This window comes from Desmodus rotundus, chromosome 7 (genome assembly GCF_022682495.2).
Source record: "Desmodus rotundus isolate HL8 chromosome 7, HLdesRot8A.1, whole genome shotgun sequence".
In the NCBI taxonomy this organism is placed as follows: domain Eukaryota; kingdom Metazoa; phylum Chordata; class Mammalia; order Chiroptera; family Phyllostomidae; genus Desmodus; species Desmodus rotundus.
The window spans coordinates 88798347-88818568 of NC_071393.1; the positions used below are offsets into that span (position 1 = coordinate 88798347).

General features: G+C 44.5%; 1 protein-coding gene across 3 annotated transcripts in view; it reads left to right on the forward strand.

Moving 5' to 3' along the window:
* LIPC (lipase C, hepatic type) overlaps nt 1–20222 on the forward strand; it is a 130045-nt gene continuing 109823 nt past the window's right edge. Inside the window, exons 1-2 of one of the 3 annotated variants that reach the window (XM_053929175.2) lie at nt 1–50; nt 7575–7707. In XM_053929175.2, coding sequence (XP_053785150.1) covers nt 7623–7707 — 85 coding nt within the window. In that variant the 5' untranslated portion in view covers nt 1–50; nt 7575–7622. Of the gene's footprint in view, nt 51–7248; nt 7365–7473; nt 7708–20222 lie in introns of those variants that run through there. The other 2 variants (XM_053929174.1, XM_024568017.3) reach the window with 2 other exon arrangements.

Sequence of the window (20222 nt, forward strand, 5' to 3'; positions counted from 1 at the left end):
GTGAAAGTACTTGTCCGTGGTTGCAGGTGAACTTGAAGGTGAACTTGCAGGTTAGTCGCACACTGGATCAGTCAGTTCTCGGGATTTTATGTGTTCCCCATGGTGGGTTGCTCCTGAACATCATGGTGTCAAATTCTCTGTCTGTCTTCTGGTTGGGAGGGGGGTCTGTCTTGTTTCTAACATGGGTCATTCCAGAAGTGTCATGGCAATCGTCCTCCTTGGCCCCCCTTCCACTTGTGGTGTCAATTTTCATTATAATGATGGTATAATGAGCTTTGGGGTCATTTTTTAGTCAATTTTTCCTCTATCTTGGATTGATCTGGTTTTAGCCAGTTCTTGTTGTCACCTTCTGCAACCTCCACAGGAATTTCCTGCCATAAACTGTTTCCCTTTGATCATGTGTGGAGGTGGGGCCTCTGGCAAGAGGACCTACAGGCTTATGGGCTTGTGTTGTCCTTTCCTACTTCTGCATTTCTCTTGTTGAGAGTTTTCCTAACTTTTTTCCATCCTGCCTCAACAGGATTATTCCTGTTTCAATGAGATCACATGGAGAACTTGGGATCTTTGGGAGTATGCCCCTGAACTGTTAACCTCTGACTTCTGGGCCTCCCTAGGAATCAATGAGTAACCATGTCAGCAAGATATCCTGTCAGTGGAAAAATGATGAGTCATCAGCGGCACTTGAAGCAGATCTTTGGGAACGGCTCCTGATTTCTTGCAGCCAAGGAGCTTCATTAGCTAACCCCAGAAAGCTTTTGTGAGATGAGTTATGTGACATGGTGTGAATATCAGCTGCTACAGAGAGGCTTGGGCCATTTCAATCTCAGCAGTGCTCCAGCCCTGCCTGATACCCAGGATGAGGACAGTGCCCTTGGGTATTCCACAATCAGGGGCACTGGAACCCAGCAAGAGAGCCAGCATGCTGATGGCCCACCTGCTCAAACTATGCCCTAGGGTTACTGCAATCAGCCAATTTCCTTTGTGGCTTGATTGATCTCTTTGAGGACCCTAGAATGATCACTTCTCAAGAAGCCTAACCAACACCCCAAGCAGCTGGATGATGCAGACACAGAATCAAGTCCATGTCTACCCTCTTTCTTACAGAGGAGAAAACTCTTGGAAAACTTTGAGGATCCAACAATATTCAATGTCTATTTGGCTGTTCCAAACAAACTTAAAATTTTACTTCCTTTTGTTTCCAAACATAACGCAGAGAAAAAAGTCTTCCATTTTACTGGGACTACTAAAATCATAAAATGTATTATTGGTTCCAGAGTAGCTAGTCACAAAAAAATAAAAAGATTGCTCTGGTTTCTGTGGGGATTTTTTATTTGTTGGTTTGGTGTTTTTATTCTTCTACAAACCAGCAGCTGAAATTCTGATGGGAAATGTAAATGGGCCAGCACAGAGCAGAAATCATAATAATAAGTATAGAACAAGATGTCAGCTCTTCGCTCCATAGGTAGTGGGCTCCTTACTTTTGACAAGGGGAATAAGAGAGCAATAGAGTATAGAGGGACTTCACGGTTCTTATATCCAATGTACCCAATCTACGTTGATTACACATATGACCTTGGACAAGGACTCTCCAAACCTCAATTTTCTCACTTATAAAAGTAATTCCGAACTCACTTGTTACAAAAATCAAATGAGCTCTGATTGTGCCAAAAGTTATGAGTAATTTTTTGTGATCATGTTTAATCCTCCCAATTCCATTTTATAGATGAGAAAACTGAGGCAGGGAGAGGTTATGTAATTAGCCCAAGTTCACACAATGAGTCAGAAGCAGAGATGCTACAAAGGACAATCTGCAAAGATTTATCAATGAGGCGTGATGGTCTTGGATGAATAAATGCCTACTTGAAATGTTTGAAACACTTCATTCTTTTAGTCTAAAACATCATCCACAGCCTTGTTTTCACCTTTCACTCTTTTACAGGTCTTTAAATATAGAGATAAGGGAAAGGTTAAACTCCGGGCCAACCCCTTTCCGGATGAGGACATGTTTGAGGCTAATTTGAACTAAGGAAGTGTCCCGACTTGTTTTGTCATATCTGCACACAAATCTATTTGTGACTCAATACAAAAACGATCATTTTCCTAATAGCAGCCTTGCCCCTAGGAGGAATAAGAGAGAGAGTAGTTATTTTCTAATGACAATGATCCTGAAAACTTTATAAATTTTATATTGCAAGGGGAGGAGGATTGAGGTGTAGGGAAGAAAGCCCAGTGCAGTCCCAGGAGAGCAGATACGCAGGGATTCATGGTTTGTGGTTAAGAAAACGACCTTGGGCTCAGGTGGTCCCGATTTTCCCTCTCTCAGCCTTTTACTAATAAGGTATGGCTTTTGTCTCAGTTTTTAGTCTCTGAAATCTCAGCTGTAAAATTATGGAAATAATAGTACCAATCAAAAAATTATTGTTTTGATTACTCTTTTTTTAGAACTCCAGCCCGAGGCTGCTGTTCTCAGGAATCTCCAGTTTCTGAGGATGAAAGCAAACAAATCTGGTTCTGAATATAAAACCCTGTTCCTCTCATCAGTGAACTTCACCTTGATCCCTGGCTTCTCCTTTCCTGGGACTTGCTCTCTTTACCTTTGTAAAATATTTACTTCTTTTCTCCTGATTAACTTTCTTATCACCATTACCCTAAAAGAAAAGGTTACATTCAGGTCATCAAATGCCAGTCTCTTGAAATCTCTATTTCCTTTAAGAAGCTCTTCAAAGCAAAAGAGAACAAAAACTGAACAATTTTTAAGACTCTAACTATGATACCAGTATATTTCAGACTGAATGGTGAAGCCAAGAGACACCACTGGGCTGTGCTCCCGTGGGCAATGCTGATAACTCCGCTGGGGGCTCCAGCCTCCACGGACTCAGGCCTGCCTCCTTTTCAGCTCTGGAGAAATGAAGCATCCTCCATAAATTACTGGGCTTTCTTCGGTGTGGAAATGACAAGAAATCTCACTAATGGATCTACTGACTGTTCCAAAGTATTGGTGGAATCAACCGAGTTGCAGCCAAGTCACGAAGACTTGGGGGCATTCTATTCCTCTACGACAGAGTCTTCACACTCTTTTAATGGAGTGCCCTTATCAGTTTAAAAAAATTGTGAGTGCTCCTCCCAAAATGTATGGGTGTTTATTTGCTTATAAACTATATAGTATTAATATATTATATATAAATTATGAACATTATAAATACACAAACAAAATTTTCCAAGGTGATGTCTTAGTCTGTTTGGGCAGCTATAACAGACCGTGTGCTTATAAACAACAGAAATTTCTTCCTCAAGGCTCTGGTGTCTGATGAGGGCCTCATAAATGGTCATGTTCTCACTGTAACTATGTGGAGGAAAGGGCAAGGGTTCTTTGTGGGGTCCCTTTTATAGGGGTACTAATCCCTTATAAAGGGTTCTGCTCTCAGGACTTTATCACCTACCAAAGTCCCCACTTCCAAATACTATCACCCTGGGGCTTAGGATTCAATATATGAATTTTGGAGGAGACGCAAGCATTCAGCCTATAGCCAGTGACAAAGGAAAATCTGAAAGGTCTATTATTTTCTTCTCGTATCTCAATACATCTCAAGCACCACTCTAAGGCAATGGTTCTCAAACTTCAGGTGACTAAAACAATCCAGAGAACTTGTTTAAATGAAGGTTCTCCAGGCCCCAACCCTGGAAGTCTTGATTCAGTTGTTCCTGGGATAGGCCCATAGCTCCTCCTTCTTCTGAGCTCTCAGCTGACTCCGATTCCAGTGCTCAATCAGATTTTGGAACCACTGGTCCAGATCCTTCTGTTTTCCTAACCTTTTCGTTTTCTGCTTAAATTTGATCACTGTGGTCTTGCTTTTAGCTTCCGCCTGGACACCCTCTTGATTCCCAAGGTGAATTAAAAACAATAAAAATAATTATTGTGGCTACCATTTATTATTTCCTCCTTGCCAGAATTGCTAAGGGCTTTACCTCTTTAAGTTACCTCCTTTAATCTTCTCAGGTAGCTACTACTAGTCCCATTACACAGATGGAGAAAAGTCAGTTTCAGAACAGGAATGTCTTGCCCTAGGTCACCCAGTCAGTAAGTGATAGGCCAGGCATTTGAACCTAGATCTGTCTGATTTCAAAGCCTGGACTCCTGACCACTAAGCATATTTTCTCCAAAATAAGTCAGTATAATTCATGGAACCTCTACTCTGGGAACCAAGCGCTTGGCTGTGCACTTCACATACAAATCTTTAATTCTCAGGACATACTTGTGTTTTCAGAGGTGTGAATCTCAGTTCACAAAATCTTGTGAGCGAGAAATGTTCTTATTTTCTTTAACCCATCTGAACTAAGAGTCCAAACTCCTTTTCAGGCCCTCCTGGCTTCCTTCTCCCCACCCCCATCCCTGTTACGCCGTAGTTCTGGATCAGACACAATACTCAGACCTGGGGGACAGAGGGGAGTGAGCACCTGGTCCTCTGTCATCAGTCCCCACAGGTGGCCACTGAGGGGCCTGTCCTGCCCATCTACATGGCCTGTTGGCACTGGAGGCTCCCTGCTGCTTCCACCCCACGAGAGGCACGGGAGCATCTTTCATCCACCTGCCGACACACATACGGTCATTTTCTCTCTGGTTCTTACCACCTTCTAGCAGAGTTCCTAGGAAGCACAGGAACGTCCCCTCTGCCTTCACGGGCGAATCCCCCCTCTGCCACCCACTCTCAAAACCCAAGAGGCTCTCTTCCTAGTGATGGGAAGGTGTTCAGCCATTTGCTTGCCTTCGTTGGTTAAATTTACTTGCCCTAGCTTCTAAATTTTAAGGGGACAAAAGATCTGTAGACTTCTCTCTTAATTTACCCTTCTTAAGTGGGAAGGAGAGCAAAGAGGAGATGAGAGAAAAATAATGTCAAGTTGGTAACTCCAAATACTGTTTCCAGCTCCCATTATCCCATTTTACAGGTGAGGAGATGGACCTCACTGAAGTTAAATAGTGTTTTGCACACTATCAGGTGGTAGACCCAGGGTGCTGGGGGCACTTGGATGCACTGTGTCTTTGTAAGTTAATATGCAGGGCAGGGTAGGGGTCCTGCCACTACCCAGAGGACATGAGATGGGCCCAGGGAAGAGGGAGCCAAGGTGCATAGTCAGCTGATTTTAGGTTCCAGGTTTCTTGGAAATAAGAAGTAAAATATAACCTTAAGATCCTGCTTAATGGTTCAGGGTAGGACAGAGCCAGCCAGAGAGCCGGGGCAGAAACCTCTGCTCAGCAATTGTGCATCTTAGTGGGTGGTCCCTAAGCTGCAGCCCTCTGGAAGGAGGTGCAGCCACCTCCTAACAAGACAGCACAGTGTTAGGATTTGTCCTATAGCCAATCTCTCCCAACCTGCTGCTGGCTTCAGAGCATCCTGTCTGTCAGTTTCAGGTGGGCAATGATCACCAAGTCATCTAACTGCCTACCCAACATTTCCATTTGGATGTCTAAGAAACATATCAAACTCCACATGGTCAGAACTGAATTCCTAATCTTCTCCCCAAAACCTGCTCCACTCACCACCTTCCCCACATCAGCTGGTATCAGTCCCATTGTCCCATTGCTCAAGCCAAGATCCTTGAAGTCATCCTCCACTTTTCTTTTTCTCCCACATCCCACATCCCAGTAGTCAGGAAATCCTATTGCATTTACCTTCATCCTATATCTGGTACCCACCCACCACTCCCCAGTGCCACTGTTACTGCGCTGAACCCAAACGCCCTCGCCTCTTGCTGGATCACTGCAATATCCCCTAACAGATCTCCTTCCATGCACCCTCGCTCACTAGCAATCTGTTTCTCACCTCACAAACCAGAATGATCTTCTTAAAATATAATACAAGTCAAGTCAAGCTTCTGCTCAGAATGGTTCTCATGTTTCATAGTGTAAAAGCCAGAGTCCTTATAATGACATTTCCCTAATCGCCAGTCTCGTTGCTCTTCCTGGAACACACCAGGCCTGTTTCTACCTCAGGGCCTCTGCGCAGGATGTACTGACTGTGCGGCTGCCTGAACTCTCTTCCCCAAGATGTCCACAGTGGCAACTCACTAAAACCTTTGCTCAAACTTCAACTTCCAAACAAGTCTGTTTAAAATCACTACCTTCTCCCACCCCCTTAACTCTGCTGTATTTCTTTTTTCCATAGTTCTCATTGCATTCTACCAATCTCCATAAACCTCTTATTTATTATGTCCATTGTCTATAATTTGACTCCTTCCATCCTGAAGAGTACATAAGCTTCACAAGGACTGGAATCTTGGTCTGTTTTGTTTGCGTGTATATCCAAAGTGCCTAGAACAGTGCCTGACATATAGGAGGTATGAAAAAAAAAAGTTGAACAAATGAATAAAGTGAAAATCAAACTAAAGACACAAGGACTATTATAAGAGACACACACAGTGGCATTTCCCCTGCCTGGTTTTGCCTAGTGCCCTCATTCTCAGTCCTCTTCACAGCTGGAGGGTGAATTAGCACAGAGGAGTACAAATGTGTCTATTCTAGGGTCATCTCTCCATAGAATCTCAGCAAAAGCATCCAGTTCTGCATCTTTGCTCCTTCTTTATTTTTTGCATTTTTAAATATATTTTATTGATTATGCTATTACTGTTGTCCCATTTTCCCCCCTTCACTCCCCTCCGCCCTGCCCACCCCCTCCCTCCCACATTCCCCCCTATAGTTCATGTCCATGAGTCCTACATATAAGTTCTTTGGCTTCTACATTTCCTATACCATTCTTACCCTCCCCCTGTCTATTTTCCACCTACCATTGATGCTGCTTATTCTCTGTACCTTTCCCCCCCTCTCCCCCTCCCACTCCCCTGTTGATAACCCTCCATGTGATCTCCATTTCTGTGGTTCTCTTCCTGTTCTAGTTGCATCACCCAGCCCTTATTATATGAAATGTTAAAGGGACTTATCTAAGAAAAGGAAGACAAAAAATAGGAACAGTAAAATGACAGCAAACTCACAGTTATTAACAACCACACCTAAAACAAAAACAAAAGCAAATTAATCCTTGCTCCTTCTTACACTGAGGTTTTCGACCACTGTCAGTTTTAGAAATATTGCCCCACCCCTCTTTGGCCACAGGCACCAGCAAGTTTGCTGAATTCAACAGAAAACAGAGCATCTGGGAGCTCTCCACACAGCAAAGCCCTTTGCTTTTTCTTTGGGCTTAACCTGCAATTTAAAATGCCACTGCCGTGAGCCTGCAACCCCTTTGCAGTCCTGTCAGGGGACCTTAGGCAACCGTGTAGGAGCCACCTACCCCGACCTTTGACAGGGTTTCCAAACACAGCACATTAACTTTAAATTGCTTAATTTGGAACTGTGACTTTGGCCTAAGGAGGTAAGATTACATGGAAAGACGTTCTATTTTCAACATGTATCAGGATAAAAAACACTTTTGTAAATCAACCTTTTTATTTGTAGTAGACATACTTAGATTTGGGTTGGGGGTAGTAAGGAATGTCTGAACAGTAGGTAACATGTTTAAAGGTTAATTATTAATGGGCAGCCTTTCTTGACAAATTGTCAATAGACGATCTGGTCTCTTTAGCTTCAGAAATTAGCAAGAAGACCTTGGACCCCGGGTGAGACAGGAGAAATGGAAAGTCCCCTGTGTGTCTCCATTTTCTTGCTTTTGAGCATCTTTATCCAATCAAGTGCCCATGGACAAAGCCTTGAACTAGGTAAGAGCCTGCCTTTTCTCTGGAGATGGGCATGGATTTATTTTTTTAAATGTATGTCACAGAAGGTCCAAGTGTTTTTGACTGTGGGGGACAGAGCTTGCATCATGGCGTACTCGGTGGCATCACAGGTCACAGGGACATGTAGCATTTTGTAACAACTGAAATTTTAAGAAACCACTTTGGGAGTAGAAGTATTCTAAAAGCACTTGCAGCTGGCATTGAAGTCTCTTTGCTTCTCTGATTCAGAAATAGTCATGCTTCAGACTTCTTCAGTGGAGAATAATCTGAAAGATTCCAATCTGCCTGAGAGTTAATTTGGCATCTAATTTGCAATTGGGAAGCACAGCTTGCAATGAAATGCTCCGTCTTGCTGAGGTTGTCTAATTGCTAGCTCTCTCCGAAGAGAAAGGAATTTGCAGAGTCCTGCTTCCGGTCAGGTCTAAAGCACAACTATCATTACACAAACTTCTAGACTTCATTGTTTCTGCCACAGTTTTATCCTGAGTCTGAGGAATCCACCAGCGGGCATGCCTGTTTGGTCTGCGAATTCACAAAATAGACTGATGGCCAAAGAGATCCAAATGCTTGGCCAGGTAGATGGGTTCCAGATTCCTAAACAGTGCACAGGATCAATAAGTAATAGATATGAAGTGAACCGAACAAGGTGGCCAAGTCAGACTGGCGTTTGGGACTTTGTATTTGCGCTGGTCACTGATCAGGACCTAGTAATCCTAAAGTAGGGGCTTAGATTTTTCTTTCCTCAAAGACTGTGCTTGGAGGGAGCTCCAAGCACTTTGAGAATCAGGAATCTACTAACCAGGATGTACCTGAAAATTCCAAAATCCCTTTTTTTTTCCTTTAAGAAACAGGGCTGTTCTTTGTATTTAATTATTATTCTGTATCCTAGGTCAGTTCGTAATTTATTGTTAATTATTATCATCCACTGAGCATGCTGTGTGCCAAGCACTTGCTAATTACTTTGCATACACACCTCATTTACAAAGCTAGATCCCAAAATGATGATAATGATTTAGAGCCATACAGGCAAAATCGCTGGTGATTTTTGTTCCCCGGGTTCACAGGGATTTTGCTGAAGGGCCTGTCCTGAACTTTGGTTCAGAATGTTGTTGTGTTTGTTTATTCCTTCACTGAAATGTAACATATATATAGGAAAGTGCCTATATCATAAAGTGCTTTAAAAAATGTCGCAATCTGAATCCGCATCCCAGAAGCCTCTTCTGTGCACCCCTGGAGCCTTAACATGGATTACTTTGCCTTTTTTGGAACTTTTTGTTAATGTAAGCATACAGTACGTGCTCTTTTGCTTCTGGCTTCTTTCACCAACGTTGTGTTGGTGACATTCATCCCTGCAGCTGTGTGTGCTGGTCCCTCATTTCTTTCTGGTCGCGGTAGAATTCCATTGTGTGAAAAACCACCCTCTGTTTATCTGTTCTGCTGTTGCTTGGCCCAGACTGGGTTTCAGAGGTGATTTGAAGCCATCGGTGCCTGAGCGGAGGTCAAAGGGCAGGTGTCCACCAACCACCCCGCCCCCACCCGCTAGCTACTGGGTATTGTCCAGATTTCCCTCAACAAACCCCATGCCAGTCAGCTGCTGCTTTCCCAGGACCTGATTTGTCCAAAAGCTGAGGGAAGTAGCCGCAATTACCACAATTAGCAGGAGGATTCCTTAGGAAAAAAGATCAGGGTCAAGAGGCCTTATTCCTCTGAGAGCAGAAGCTCTTGGCAGAATTCTTCCTGCAAGGAGTGAGCCAGATCTGTGAGCATGAGGCTGGTGCCTATCTCCTTGGGTACTATGGGGGAGCAAGCACCCCTTGTCAATGAGGATCTATAGTGTGGTCTCAACTGGGGGCAAAATCACTCCCAGGGCACATTGGGCAATGTCCAGAGATGTTTTTGTTTGCCACAACCAGAGAGGGAGCACTATTATCATGTAATGGGTAGAGGCTAGGGATGCTGCTAAACATCCTACAATGTACAGGACAGCCCCCACAAACAACAAATTATCAAGGGCAGAATGCTAAGGTTGAGAAACCCTGGCCTACTCCAAGCTTCAACTGTCACTAGTCATGGGCCAAAAAGAACTCCTTCAAAGAGAACTCCCACACCTCCCAGCCCACTTCTGTTTATTATTATTAATGACATTACTAATGGACCCACTAATGTACTGTGTACCCAATATGTGCCGGAGCTGCACACACATTCTATTCCACTTCTACCATATGGTCAAGTAAGCCAGCAGTGAAGCAACTTGGTCCCATAGCATCAGGCCCGAGCAGACAGAGACTCCTAGAGGTTAATGTATCAGACCGAGGCTCCAGGCTTCTCTCTCTACTGTGCTCACACCCAGTGATTTGGCAGCCAGCGGTCCCTAGAAACCCTTCTGCTCAATTCCTCTCCCAGGAGGCAGATTCAGACAGTTGTTCCTGCCTGTCAGCACTAAGGGGAACAGGATATGGGGAGCCTCCTGACACTCCCCAGGACACACAGCTACCATGACCCTCATCCCCAGAAGTCACTGCCTGAGGCCCAGGCCCAGCACTGATGTTGCCATCAGGGTCAACACTGCTTCAAATGGAAGTGGCTTCTCTTACATCTCCTCAGCCTCCACCTTCCAGGTATTCAGTCCACTGCCTATAGGTATCCAGCTACAGCTTCCAAAACCCAGAAGCAACTGAAGCCCATTTATGAATCACTCTTGTCCAAGCATCTGCCATATATAAGGCTGGGCCATACCACACTGGCTTTCAAACCCTCTGGTCTCAGGACACCATTACATCCTTAAAACCTATTTAGAACATCCTATTTATATATATGGAATATAGCTATCAATATTTACCATATGAGAGACTAAAACAGAATTTTTTTAATTTTATTTTATTCTTTTTATTTCTTTAAACTTTATGGGTGCTTTATTCAGATGCCAGTGATCTGAGAAGACAGTGGGGTATGTACCCTGAAAAACCATCTTAACATCTCATCTCAAGCCAACCTTTTTATAGGGAGAAGAAATGGGTAGGTAAGGGGCTTGGAGAAAGGTTAATCGGTAAGAGTTGCAGTCCCATGGTGGTTTTCCTAGTACTTCTTTACCTGCCAATCAGCAGTTCCTTATCTGTGTTGTGAAGTTCCCTCCCGGGGACGTGATGGCTCAGATACCATCCCATTGCTTGTAGACCCCCTGGGGCACAAAGGGTGAATTGCTTGTCGACCTCCAGGAGTCACGTAGGACAGGCATTCCAGTTCCTGGAATAACAGCTTTCCACATGCACTAATCACGTGAGCCTATCAACTATAACTGAAGCTAAAATCTTTAACTCTTGAGTTCCCCTATCAGACCCAGTGTTATTTCTGTTCTTGACACAAAGAAAATTTCAGAAAACACTACTAAAGGTAAATATCCCCCTGTGTTTTTCTCTCTCTTCCCTGCCTTGTCACAGTCCCTTTGGCAGTCTAAGAGAATTCATCTCAGCATCCTACAGTACCTTACCTTTTCAGCTGCTCCAATTTTGTAGGTGATTTCTTGTTGCTGTGAGTGAAGAAAATGGAATGATATTTGCCACTCTCTGATTGTCATAATTGCAGCATATGATGGCTGAAAGCAGAAAAGGACAATTAGAGAGAAAATTCCTTCATCTGCTGGAGAAGACAACAGAAATGGCAGATTTAGCTGCTGACACTTGGCACTTTGTCAGAGAAATCTTTTCAGAGCTCCTCCCATGATTGTCCCAGGATCAGGGTCAGGTGTTTCTGTGCACACACCCAGATTTCTGTCAGGAATTCTGCAACTTTCAGATACCCCTTCGGTGCCCGTGAGTTCTTGCGAATCACAGGCCAACAACCTGCAGGGCCCTGGTGTAGCTTCTCAGGTAGGAGAGAACATTGTGATACCATTCTTCTTTTTTAAATAAATCTTTATTATACATTATTTTCCATTACCATTTAGTCTCCTTATACCCCCTCCCCTGAGCAATCAGCACACCATAGTCCATGTCCATGATGCTCTTTCTGTTTTTGCTCAATCCCTCCACCCCCTAACCTAATGTTTAACGAATTGGCTGTTAAACTGATTGGCTGATAGTCTAATCAATCTGTAATCAGCAGTCAGGCTTAAGCACCACAGGGTGGGGCAGAGAAATTCTTGCAGGTGAGGTCTATTGCTTCCTCTCATGCTGATGCCATTCGGAAATGAGTGCTCTACCCAAGACAGATAACCTCTGCAGTATGGGGAATAACTCAGCACAGGGATCCTCGCAGCTGTTCCCTCAGTTCTCTCCCCCGAGCCACCAGCCTCAGACTCTCCTCAAACGTCTCTAGTCCACTCTGCCCTCCCTTTGCTGGAGCCCAGGGCAAGTGGCTGCAAATGAAATTTTATGCTTTGGCCCTTTAAGAGGCTCTTCGTGTCTCCAGCCATCTCTCCCTGGCTGACAGAACCGCTGCTGCTGCTTTCACAGATGCATGTTATCTGGGTTCCTTTCTGGCTCTGGTGCTGTAGGCTGGGGAGCCCAACTGGGGTTTAGACCCCACACTTCTCAGAGGGACACCCCCACCCCCAGCCACTAAAATATCCCTCCAGCACTTCAGCTTCTGCCCCTGGGCACCCAGCCAGCCCTCTCATGTCTCCTCCACACTCCCTACCAGTCACATTGTGGTGAAGTGTTTTCTTCTGTCTGTCTGTGGTTGTAAGGCTTCTCTCCAGCTAATGTTCAGGTGGTTATTCAAGATGATTTGTTTACAATTTAGTTGTAATTCCAGATTGGTCCTGGGAAGAGGTTAGTGTAGCTTTCACTTACTCCTCCACCATCTTGGATCTTCTACATTTTTTAAATGTTAATGCCTTTAAAAATAATAACAAATACATCACATATTAACATGTATAACATGGTATTATGAGAAATAATTTGTACTTTTCAAAGAACAACAAAGGAAAAGTGAGTCAGAAGAGCAACACTTTTTTACCAAGAAATTAGTGTCTGCTTAATGGAAGACAGCTTAATGGATCTGTTTCTGTAGTCACTATGTTGTGCTATGTTGCTTTGTTTGAAGTACATGAAGAAAATCAGCCTACCATAGGAAAAGGGAGGACAATCTGGCAGATCCTGATGGGGCCGAGGCCCCCATTCAACCGCTGTATTCACGCAGCAGAGCCTGTACAGCAGTGGACCGCACAACCGGTGCCTGTCCTTTAGGGGCCCAGCGTCAGATCAGGGGTTGGGAGGTGGGAGCCCTCTGCCCTGAAAGCCGGCAATAAGGGGACCGTCACCCATAGAGGATGTCGTACAATGATAGAGCCAGCTAAAAGTTGATCTTTCTTTCATTATCACAATTCCAACCAATGTCAGGGGTAAAAATAAAGCTCCTCACCTCCCAAATATAGTTTTGGTCAACATTGCAAACAACCGCTGTGGTTTCTGTTGAGTTTCATTAATCTGTAAGTAAACTTCAAGTGATTGCATCTTATTATCCTTTACTAAATAACATGTTCTCCACCACAGTTAATTTAGAGAACTCCCAGTTAATCAGCTGACCCCTGACACTCACAGATTCAGTGACGTGTGCTCAATGCAAGAGGAACTGTGTGCTGACTCAGTCTTCCCAGCTCACTTGGGTCATCTTATGTCTCCCGCTCTGTGCTCCTTCCTGCATGTTTCTGCATTTGAACCAAGTAAAAAACGATGCCACAGTGATTGTAAAGGCAAAGAAACAGAACCTAGAACTTCAATTCTGTTATCCTATGTGACCATTTAGGGGTTTGTGTTTAACATTTAAAAGAGTAAAACAGATTTTATAGTGAACTGTGAGGTATAATATTTTGTTTGGTAAGTAAAAATTTTGGTTCTTCTAGGAAGTACTTTTTAATATACTTAAGTATCTTTAAAGTTGAAATGTATTCTTTTTAAAATTGTTCATTGCTGTAAAACTAAAGAACAAATCAAGAAAATAGTGATTCTTATGTTTGCGTATTACTGAACATAATGTTGTCTCACAGAGCAGAGGGGTAGTAAAACAATCCATTCTGGGTTTCAAATACATGAAGCATACCACTGAGTCTAATAATGGAGATAAGATGTACACATCAAATTTCCTCAACTAGAATATGGAATGTGATGAGTATCACTAGAGAGAAGTATGATGCTTGAGTGTGTGTGTCCCCCAAAAATGTATATGTTGAAATCTTAACCCCTAATATGATGGTATATGAGATGGACCCTTTGGCAAGTAATTTGATCATGAGGTGGCGCCCTCATGAATGGCATTAGCACCCTTATAAAAGGGACCCCCAGAGGGCTTGCTCTCTCTCCACTGGGTGAGGACACCTGGGGACACCTGGACGAGGGTTCTCACCAGAATCTGGCCATGCTGGCACCCTGATCTCAGCCTTCCAGACTCAATTTTTGTGAGAAATTTATGTGAGAAATAAATTTCTGTTGGCTCTAAGCGACCCAGTCTATGATACTTCGTTACAGCAACCAAACTAAGACAGGGAGCAGGTAGAGATGCCAGGAGTTTACTTGCAAGTGTGGGTGAGGGGAAGGCTTTGGGGAGGAAGCAGCATTTGCACAGGGTCTCGTAGGATGGAATCTGGACAAAAGAGAACATGTTTTTCCTTGTGCATAAGCAAAGGTGCAGAGTCAATAAAGTGCATATGTTTTTCAAGCCCAAATGCCTCCTAAAAATAGGCCTTCAGAGAAGAAGAAAAGGGGGAAAGGAAGGTGCTGACAGAGACACTGGGTCACAAATGCAGCAAAACTGGAAACGATTTGAATGTTCAACAATAAACCATCGAGGATGGAGGGGCCAGCTATTTACTAACTCCGCCTTTAAACAAGCATTGTTTCAAATACCTACCAGTAAAAGTTTCAAGAAATTTTTTGAGATGACAATGGTGGGATTCAGAAATAAAAGGCTTCACGCTGGCCCGTAGATACTCATAGTTTAATGCTGGTGATCTTGACCCGGCATAGACATGGGTTTGAGAGTCTAGATGTCTTCTGGGATGGCGCCCAGGGCTGTGTGTGTGCAGGTGGACTGAGGGAGAGAGGTCAAAGCTTTTGGCAAGTTATCAGAGGGACCTGTGACCTTTACATTAAATAACAATGGGGCTCATAGCTTTATAAATAAGTATGAGGACATTTTATATGTGATAAGGTGGGGAAAAACAGGACTAAATAACCTACCTATTGAATCAGGACTAGAAAACTACATACTTGTATTTTGTTAGGAATTCAAAGTACATTTAAAGATATATAAAGTCTTTTAAGGCCATGGAGCATGTTTTTTGTTAAGTTTTTAAATGTAAAAGAAAAATTTAAATTAAAAAGAAGAGACCCTGATTATCTGCAACTAAGTTGGTCCTGGATCTATTGTCCCTAAAGGGACACTGGGAGAGAGACCTTGCACTGTCCCTTAAGACCTGCACCTCCACCCATCCTCACAGGCACAGCCAGGCCCAGAATAGTTCCCCAAGTAGGGCCTGCAGATTCCTGACGGGAATGCCTCCACATCTGCAGGAGTCATTCAAGAGCGACAGCGGAGGTGGCATCCAGAAGCAGAACTCCTTCATCTGGGAGTGCACCCGAAACTGGGATGAGCAGAAGGCCAGCCCTCAGCATCCCAGTGAAATCCTGCCTGCCCTCTGCTAGACTTCCTGGCCCTACCGCTGAGCAGGCCAGGAGCCCTCCTGAGGGTGTTATACTCGGAGAAGTGAGAGGACAGCAGCCAGTCTTCCACCCTGCTTGCCCTTTACAAGGGACTCAGGACTTCAACCCATATTCTTTAATTTTGGGCCAGGGAATAGTCCATTTTTCAGAGAGTACCTGAGAGGGCTGGTCGTTGAAAGAATTGGGCCTGTAAACTGACTGGGACACATGAATCACCAAGTGATCCAGCCAAGAGTCAACTGTCCTGTACCAAGTCCCTACTTACCACCTCCTCTCTGTCCTGCTTTCCATCCCAGCTGCCACTATGCTGCAAGGCATCCTGGGTCCTCACGGGCAAGTCAGCAGGGAGAGGGGAGGACAGGAGGAACTGGGCCGCAGGCTTGCAGGTTTTAGGTGCAGTTCACAGGACAGGACTGAGCAGTCTGTTACATTCTCCAAGGGCACATGACCACCCCTGACCTCAGCCTACAGTGTCCCTGATATCCATGGGGTCCAGACAGGTCAGGGGGCACAGCCATCAGTTCTCATTTCCAGGAAGGGGGCTATATGCTGGTTCCAAGGAGGGTAACCATTTCAGAGTGGGGCACTTACAGCCAGAGATTGGGGTCAGCCAAATAAGAAAAGGGGCTGACCAGGGGCAGGCAGGACATCTGGGCCCTGCCAAGAAGGCTGGGGGTCATGGCCAGACTTCAGTCCGTGTGTGAAAACCAGAGCAATGAGTCAGAGCCCAGCCAGTCCTGCAGAGAGTGGGGTTGCCATGCTAAGGTGGGCAGTGGGTAACTGGGGCTCACACTCCAGCTGTCCCACCAGCCATGCTTCTAAAGAGAAGGTATAATTCTTAGATGTCGTCACAAGGTAGCACACTGACGTCCCAGCTGCTTCAAGGTTTCAGGAGAGGATTCCAGTGTTGGGGAACCCAGGGATCTGGAAGACCCCGGAAAACTCAGGACCGTTGGCTAACCTTGCTTTCCTCTCAGTTCATGACTACTCCCAGAAACACTCATGGCTTCACTTTTCTACAGTGGGCTTGGGGGATGGTGGGAGTGGAGAATAAGCAGGAGATCAAATGCACTGAAGGGGAGGCCTCCTTGCCTGTGCACGGCATTTTCACCTCCACACGTACAAGTTCACATACAGGGCCTGGTGAAGTGTCCTTGTGGGGCCATTTAAAATGGATCTTATGAAGCTATAAAAGCAGTATGCCTAAGTGCGTGGGCCCTATGGTTACAACTCTGAAAATACGTGTGTTTGAGAACAAAATACTAGAAGAAAATGTACAAAAATGTTGTTGCTTCAGTTGAGTTTATATCTGAATTTTTATCTCCTCCAAATTTTATGTAATGTTATAGTACATTTAAAGCATATTTGCTTTAGTGATTTAAAAAATTCAAAACAAATTTATGTCAAAATGATATAACAAAGAGATTTGACTACATTAGAGATTCTCAAACTTTAGTGTGCATCAGAAACTTATTCAAATAAGGTAATTTTATTAAATCTTACTTATTTGTAAAATAAATAAATTTTATTGAAATAAGATTTCTGGGCCCAGCCTGCAGAGTTTTCAACTTAGTGGGCTTGGGGTGGATACAGGAATTTGCATTTCTAACAAGTTCCCAAGTGCTGCTGGAGGTCTGAGGGCTACACCTTGATAACCACTAAAAAAAGCAAAATTAAGTAGTTAATGGCAAAAGTTGAACTCAGGTTTCCTGACTTCTGGGCTTCGGGTTCTTCCCACTGGGGGCAGGGGAGGAGTACGACATCTATTGGTCCTGTATAGGGACCTCCCTCGGGGGTAGCCATAGCCCAAATGATGTAACACCCAAAGATATTGTGACAATTTATTTCTCTAAAATAAAATATCATCACACTGAAAAGAAAGTGATTCTTGAAATGAAAAACGTTCCCAAGCTGTAAGTGGTGGAAGAACACTAGTTGCAATAACTAATTAAGTATCTGCACTGAACCACTCTTTGACAGGCCAGAAAACAGCATCAAGAAAATTCTTTTCACATGAGCTGGGCATTACCAAAAGCTGGGCAGAGCCTGGAATCCTCAGTTGACCAGGACTGGCCTTTCTATGATTGCGAAATACTTTCCAGTGACAAATGTTCCCTCTTCTTCATCCCAAGAGAAACCAAAATACTGAAAACAATACTGTGCTTTATACCGAAGCATCACAAGATCAGCAGCAAAAAATTACAGCATTTATTAACCACCTACTATGTAGCAGGCTCCATGGTCAGTACGAACATGTGTCCTTGAGGATACAAAAGTGAGAAAGCATGCTTCCATTCATCAAGGACCTACTCAACCACGGGGTCCTGGGCCCCCTGCAGTGTGTGTGTGTGTGTGTGTGTATAGATTGGAAATTGGCAGTGGCATAATCTCAACATAATGTGATAAGTGCACACTTAGGTATAAAACATTACATATTCCACATTCATCCAGTGTATTGATTTGCTGCAGCTACCATAACAAAGGACCACGGAGTAGGTCAAACAAAAGAAATGTACTTTCTCACAATTCTGGAGGGTTAGAAGTCTGAGATCAAGGTGTTGTTAGGGTTGAGGTCTTCTGAGGCTTCTCTCCCTGGCTTGTGGATGGCCGTCTTCTCTTTATCTTCACATCATCGTCCCTCTGTGCCTGTCTGTATCCTAACCTCCCCTTCTTATAAGGACACCAGTCATACCGGATTATGGCCCACCCCCCAATGATCTCTTTACAGACCCTATCTCCAAAGGTGGTCAGACTCTGGTGTCTTGAGGGTTAGCACTTCAATACACGACATGTCAGGGGAGGGAGAGCAGGGATGGCAAACTCTGCCCATCACATCCAGCAAAGACTTTCAGACCCTGCCCTGACCCAGGTACTGGGCCAGTCACTGGGGGCTCTGTGGACCCCACAGATACATCACTGTTCTGTATGAGCTTTAGCAACTCCCCAAGGGCTTGAGAATTAGAAAGAGAGGCCTATCAATATATATGAGAGTGGAGTGAGCAGTAAGTCTACACGCTCTGAACCAGGCCCAAACAGAGGCCTTTGCTGTGGGGGCGCAGGAAGCCTCGGCCCAGCCAAGGGGCACAGGAGCCAGCTGGCAACTAGTCGTGGTGGGGCTCAGCCTCTTTCAACAGCGTGATTAAGACTTTCTGGCAGCACAAGCAATAATGGGCAGGAGACCAAGAAGGAGCCATTTATCTGGCTCACGTTGCCGGTAAGTGATAAAAACGCCCTCTGGCTGGGTGCCTGAAGGCACGATGCTCTTCCCAGGCAGGTGCTCGAAGTGAGCCCGTGCAAAGCACTCTCTGGCCTTGAGAGACAATCTTCCCACACAGGCTGTCTTTAACCAGGCCACTGCCTAGACTCGGCCTACCCTCAGCCAAGGAGGAAGGGCCAAAGTCAGCTACCATCTTTCCCCGGGGGTCTGCTGTCACCCCTTGCAGAGTCCAAAAGGAGGAGGGAATGATGGCTTATGCCTGAGGACGAGTATGACTGGGCAGAGAGGCACCGGGCTCCTCCGCACATTGGGGCTCTCGGTTCCTGGCACAGGCAGGATTACACGCAGGAACTCCTGAGGGAGGCTCAGGGTGATGAAAGTGAACTGGATTTGGTGTCTAAAAACCTGGGTCTTAGTCCCATCTGCATCACTTACCAGCAGGGGGCCTTGGGCAACTCACTGAGGTCTCCAGGCCCCCACCAGGAAATGGGGTGATTAGTAGAGACCTGCACAAGGGTGTTCTGAGGGTGAATGGAGATCACACATGCGCACGCACTTTGCAACTATGCATTGCTGGCCATGAAACAGACATTTGTAAGCATCTATTTTTACTAAGTCTTCCTCCCAATTATAACACTCCCCCGATTCATGTAGTTTTCCTGATATTTCCCACTCTTTATTTAAAAAGTGTTCAAGTGCAGAAAAAGTTGAAAGAGTGGTATGATGAATTACCACATTCCCTCCAGATAGACTTAATAATTGTTAACATGTTGGTATATTGGTTTTATCTCTCTCTGTGTATGTCTATATGTATGCGTATTGCAGAACCATTTGATTTCTTTGTATCTGTCTCTCTCTTTATCATATATGAATATATTAATGCAATCGTGCACTGCTTAACAACAAGGATAAGTTCTGAGAAATGTGTCGTTAGGTGACTTTGTCATTGTAGGAACATCACAGAGCGCACTTACACAGACCTGGATGGCCTGGCCTACTCCACACCTGGGCTATATGGTACAGGTGTTGCTCCCAGGCTACAACCTACAGCAAAACAGTAGGAGAGTAAATCAAGCACAAGAGAAAATGAGGCGATTCAGAGGTGTAGTAAACACAAGATATAGGAGGCTGGTGCTAGTGGAACATGGCGTACTATTTTATAGCAAACGTTTTTTTATAACTGGGAAGAGTACATTCTAAAATAATGAAAAAGTATAGTATATTGAATACATAAACTGGTAACAGTCATTCGTTATCATTATCAAGTATTATGTACTACACGTGATTGAGTATGTTGTACTTCTATATGACTGGCAGCACAGTGGGTTTGTTCACATCAGCACAACCACAAACACATGAGCGTGCATTGCACTGTGACCTTATGACCCCACGACAGTTAGAGTCACTAGGCAATAGGAACTCTTCAGCTCCGTTATAATCTTTTGGGACCGTCACCATATAAGCGGCCCGTCATTGACAAGAACATCAATGTGTGTCACACAGCTGTGTGTGCACCTCAGCCCATGTCTCTCTCGTATACGTATGAGCCACTGCCCCGCACTCCTGGGACCTCTTGTCCATACCCCTTGGCTCATTGTTGTTTAATTATCTGTTTTTAATTA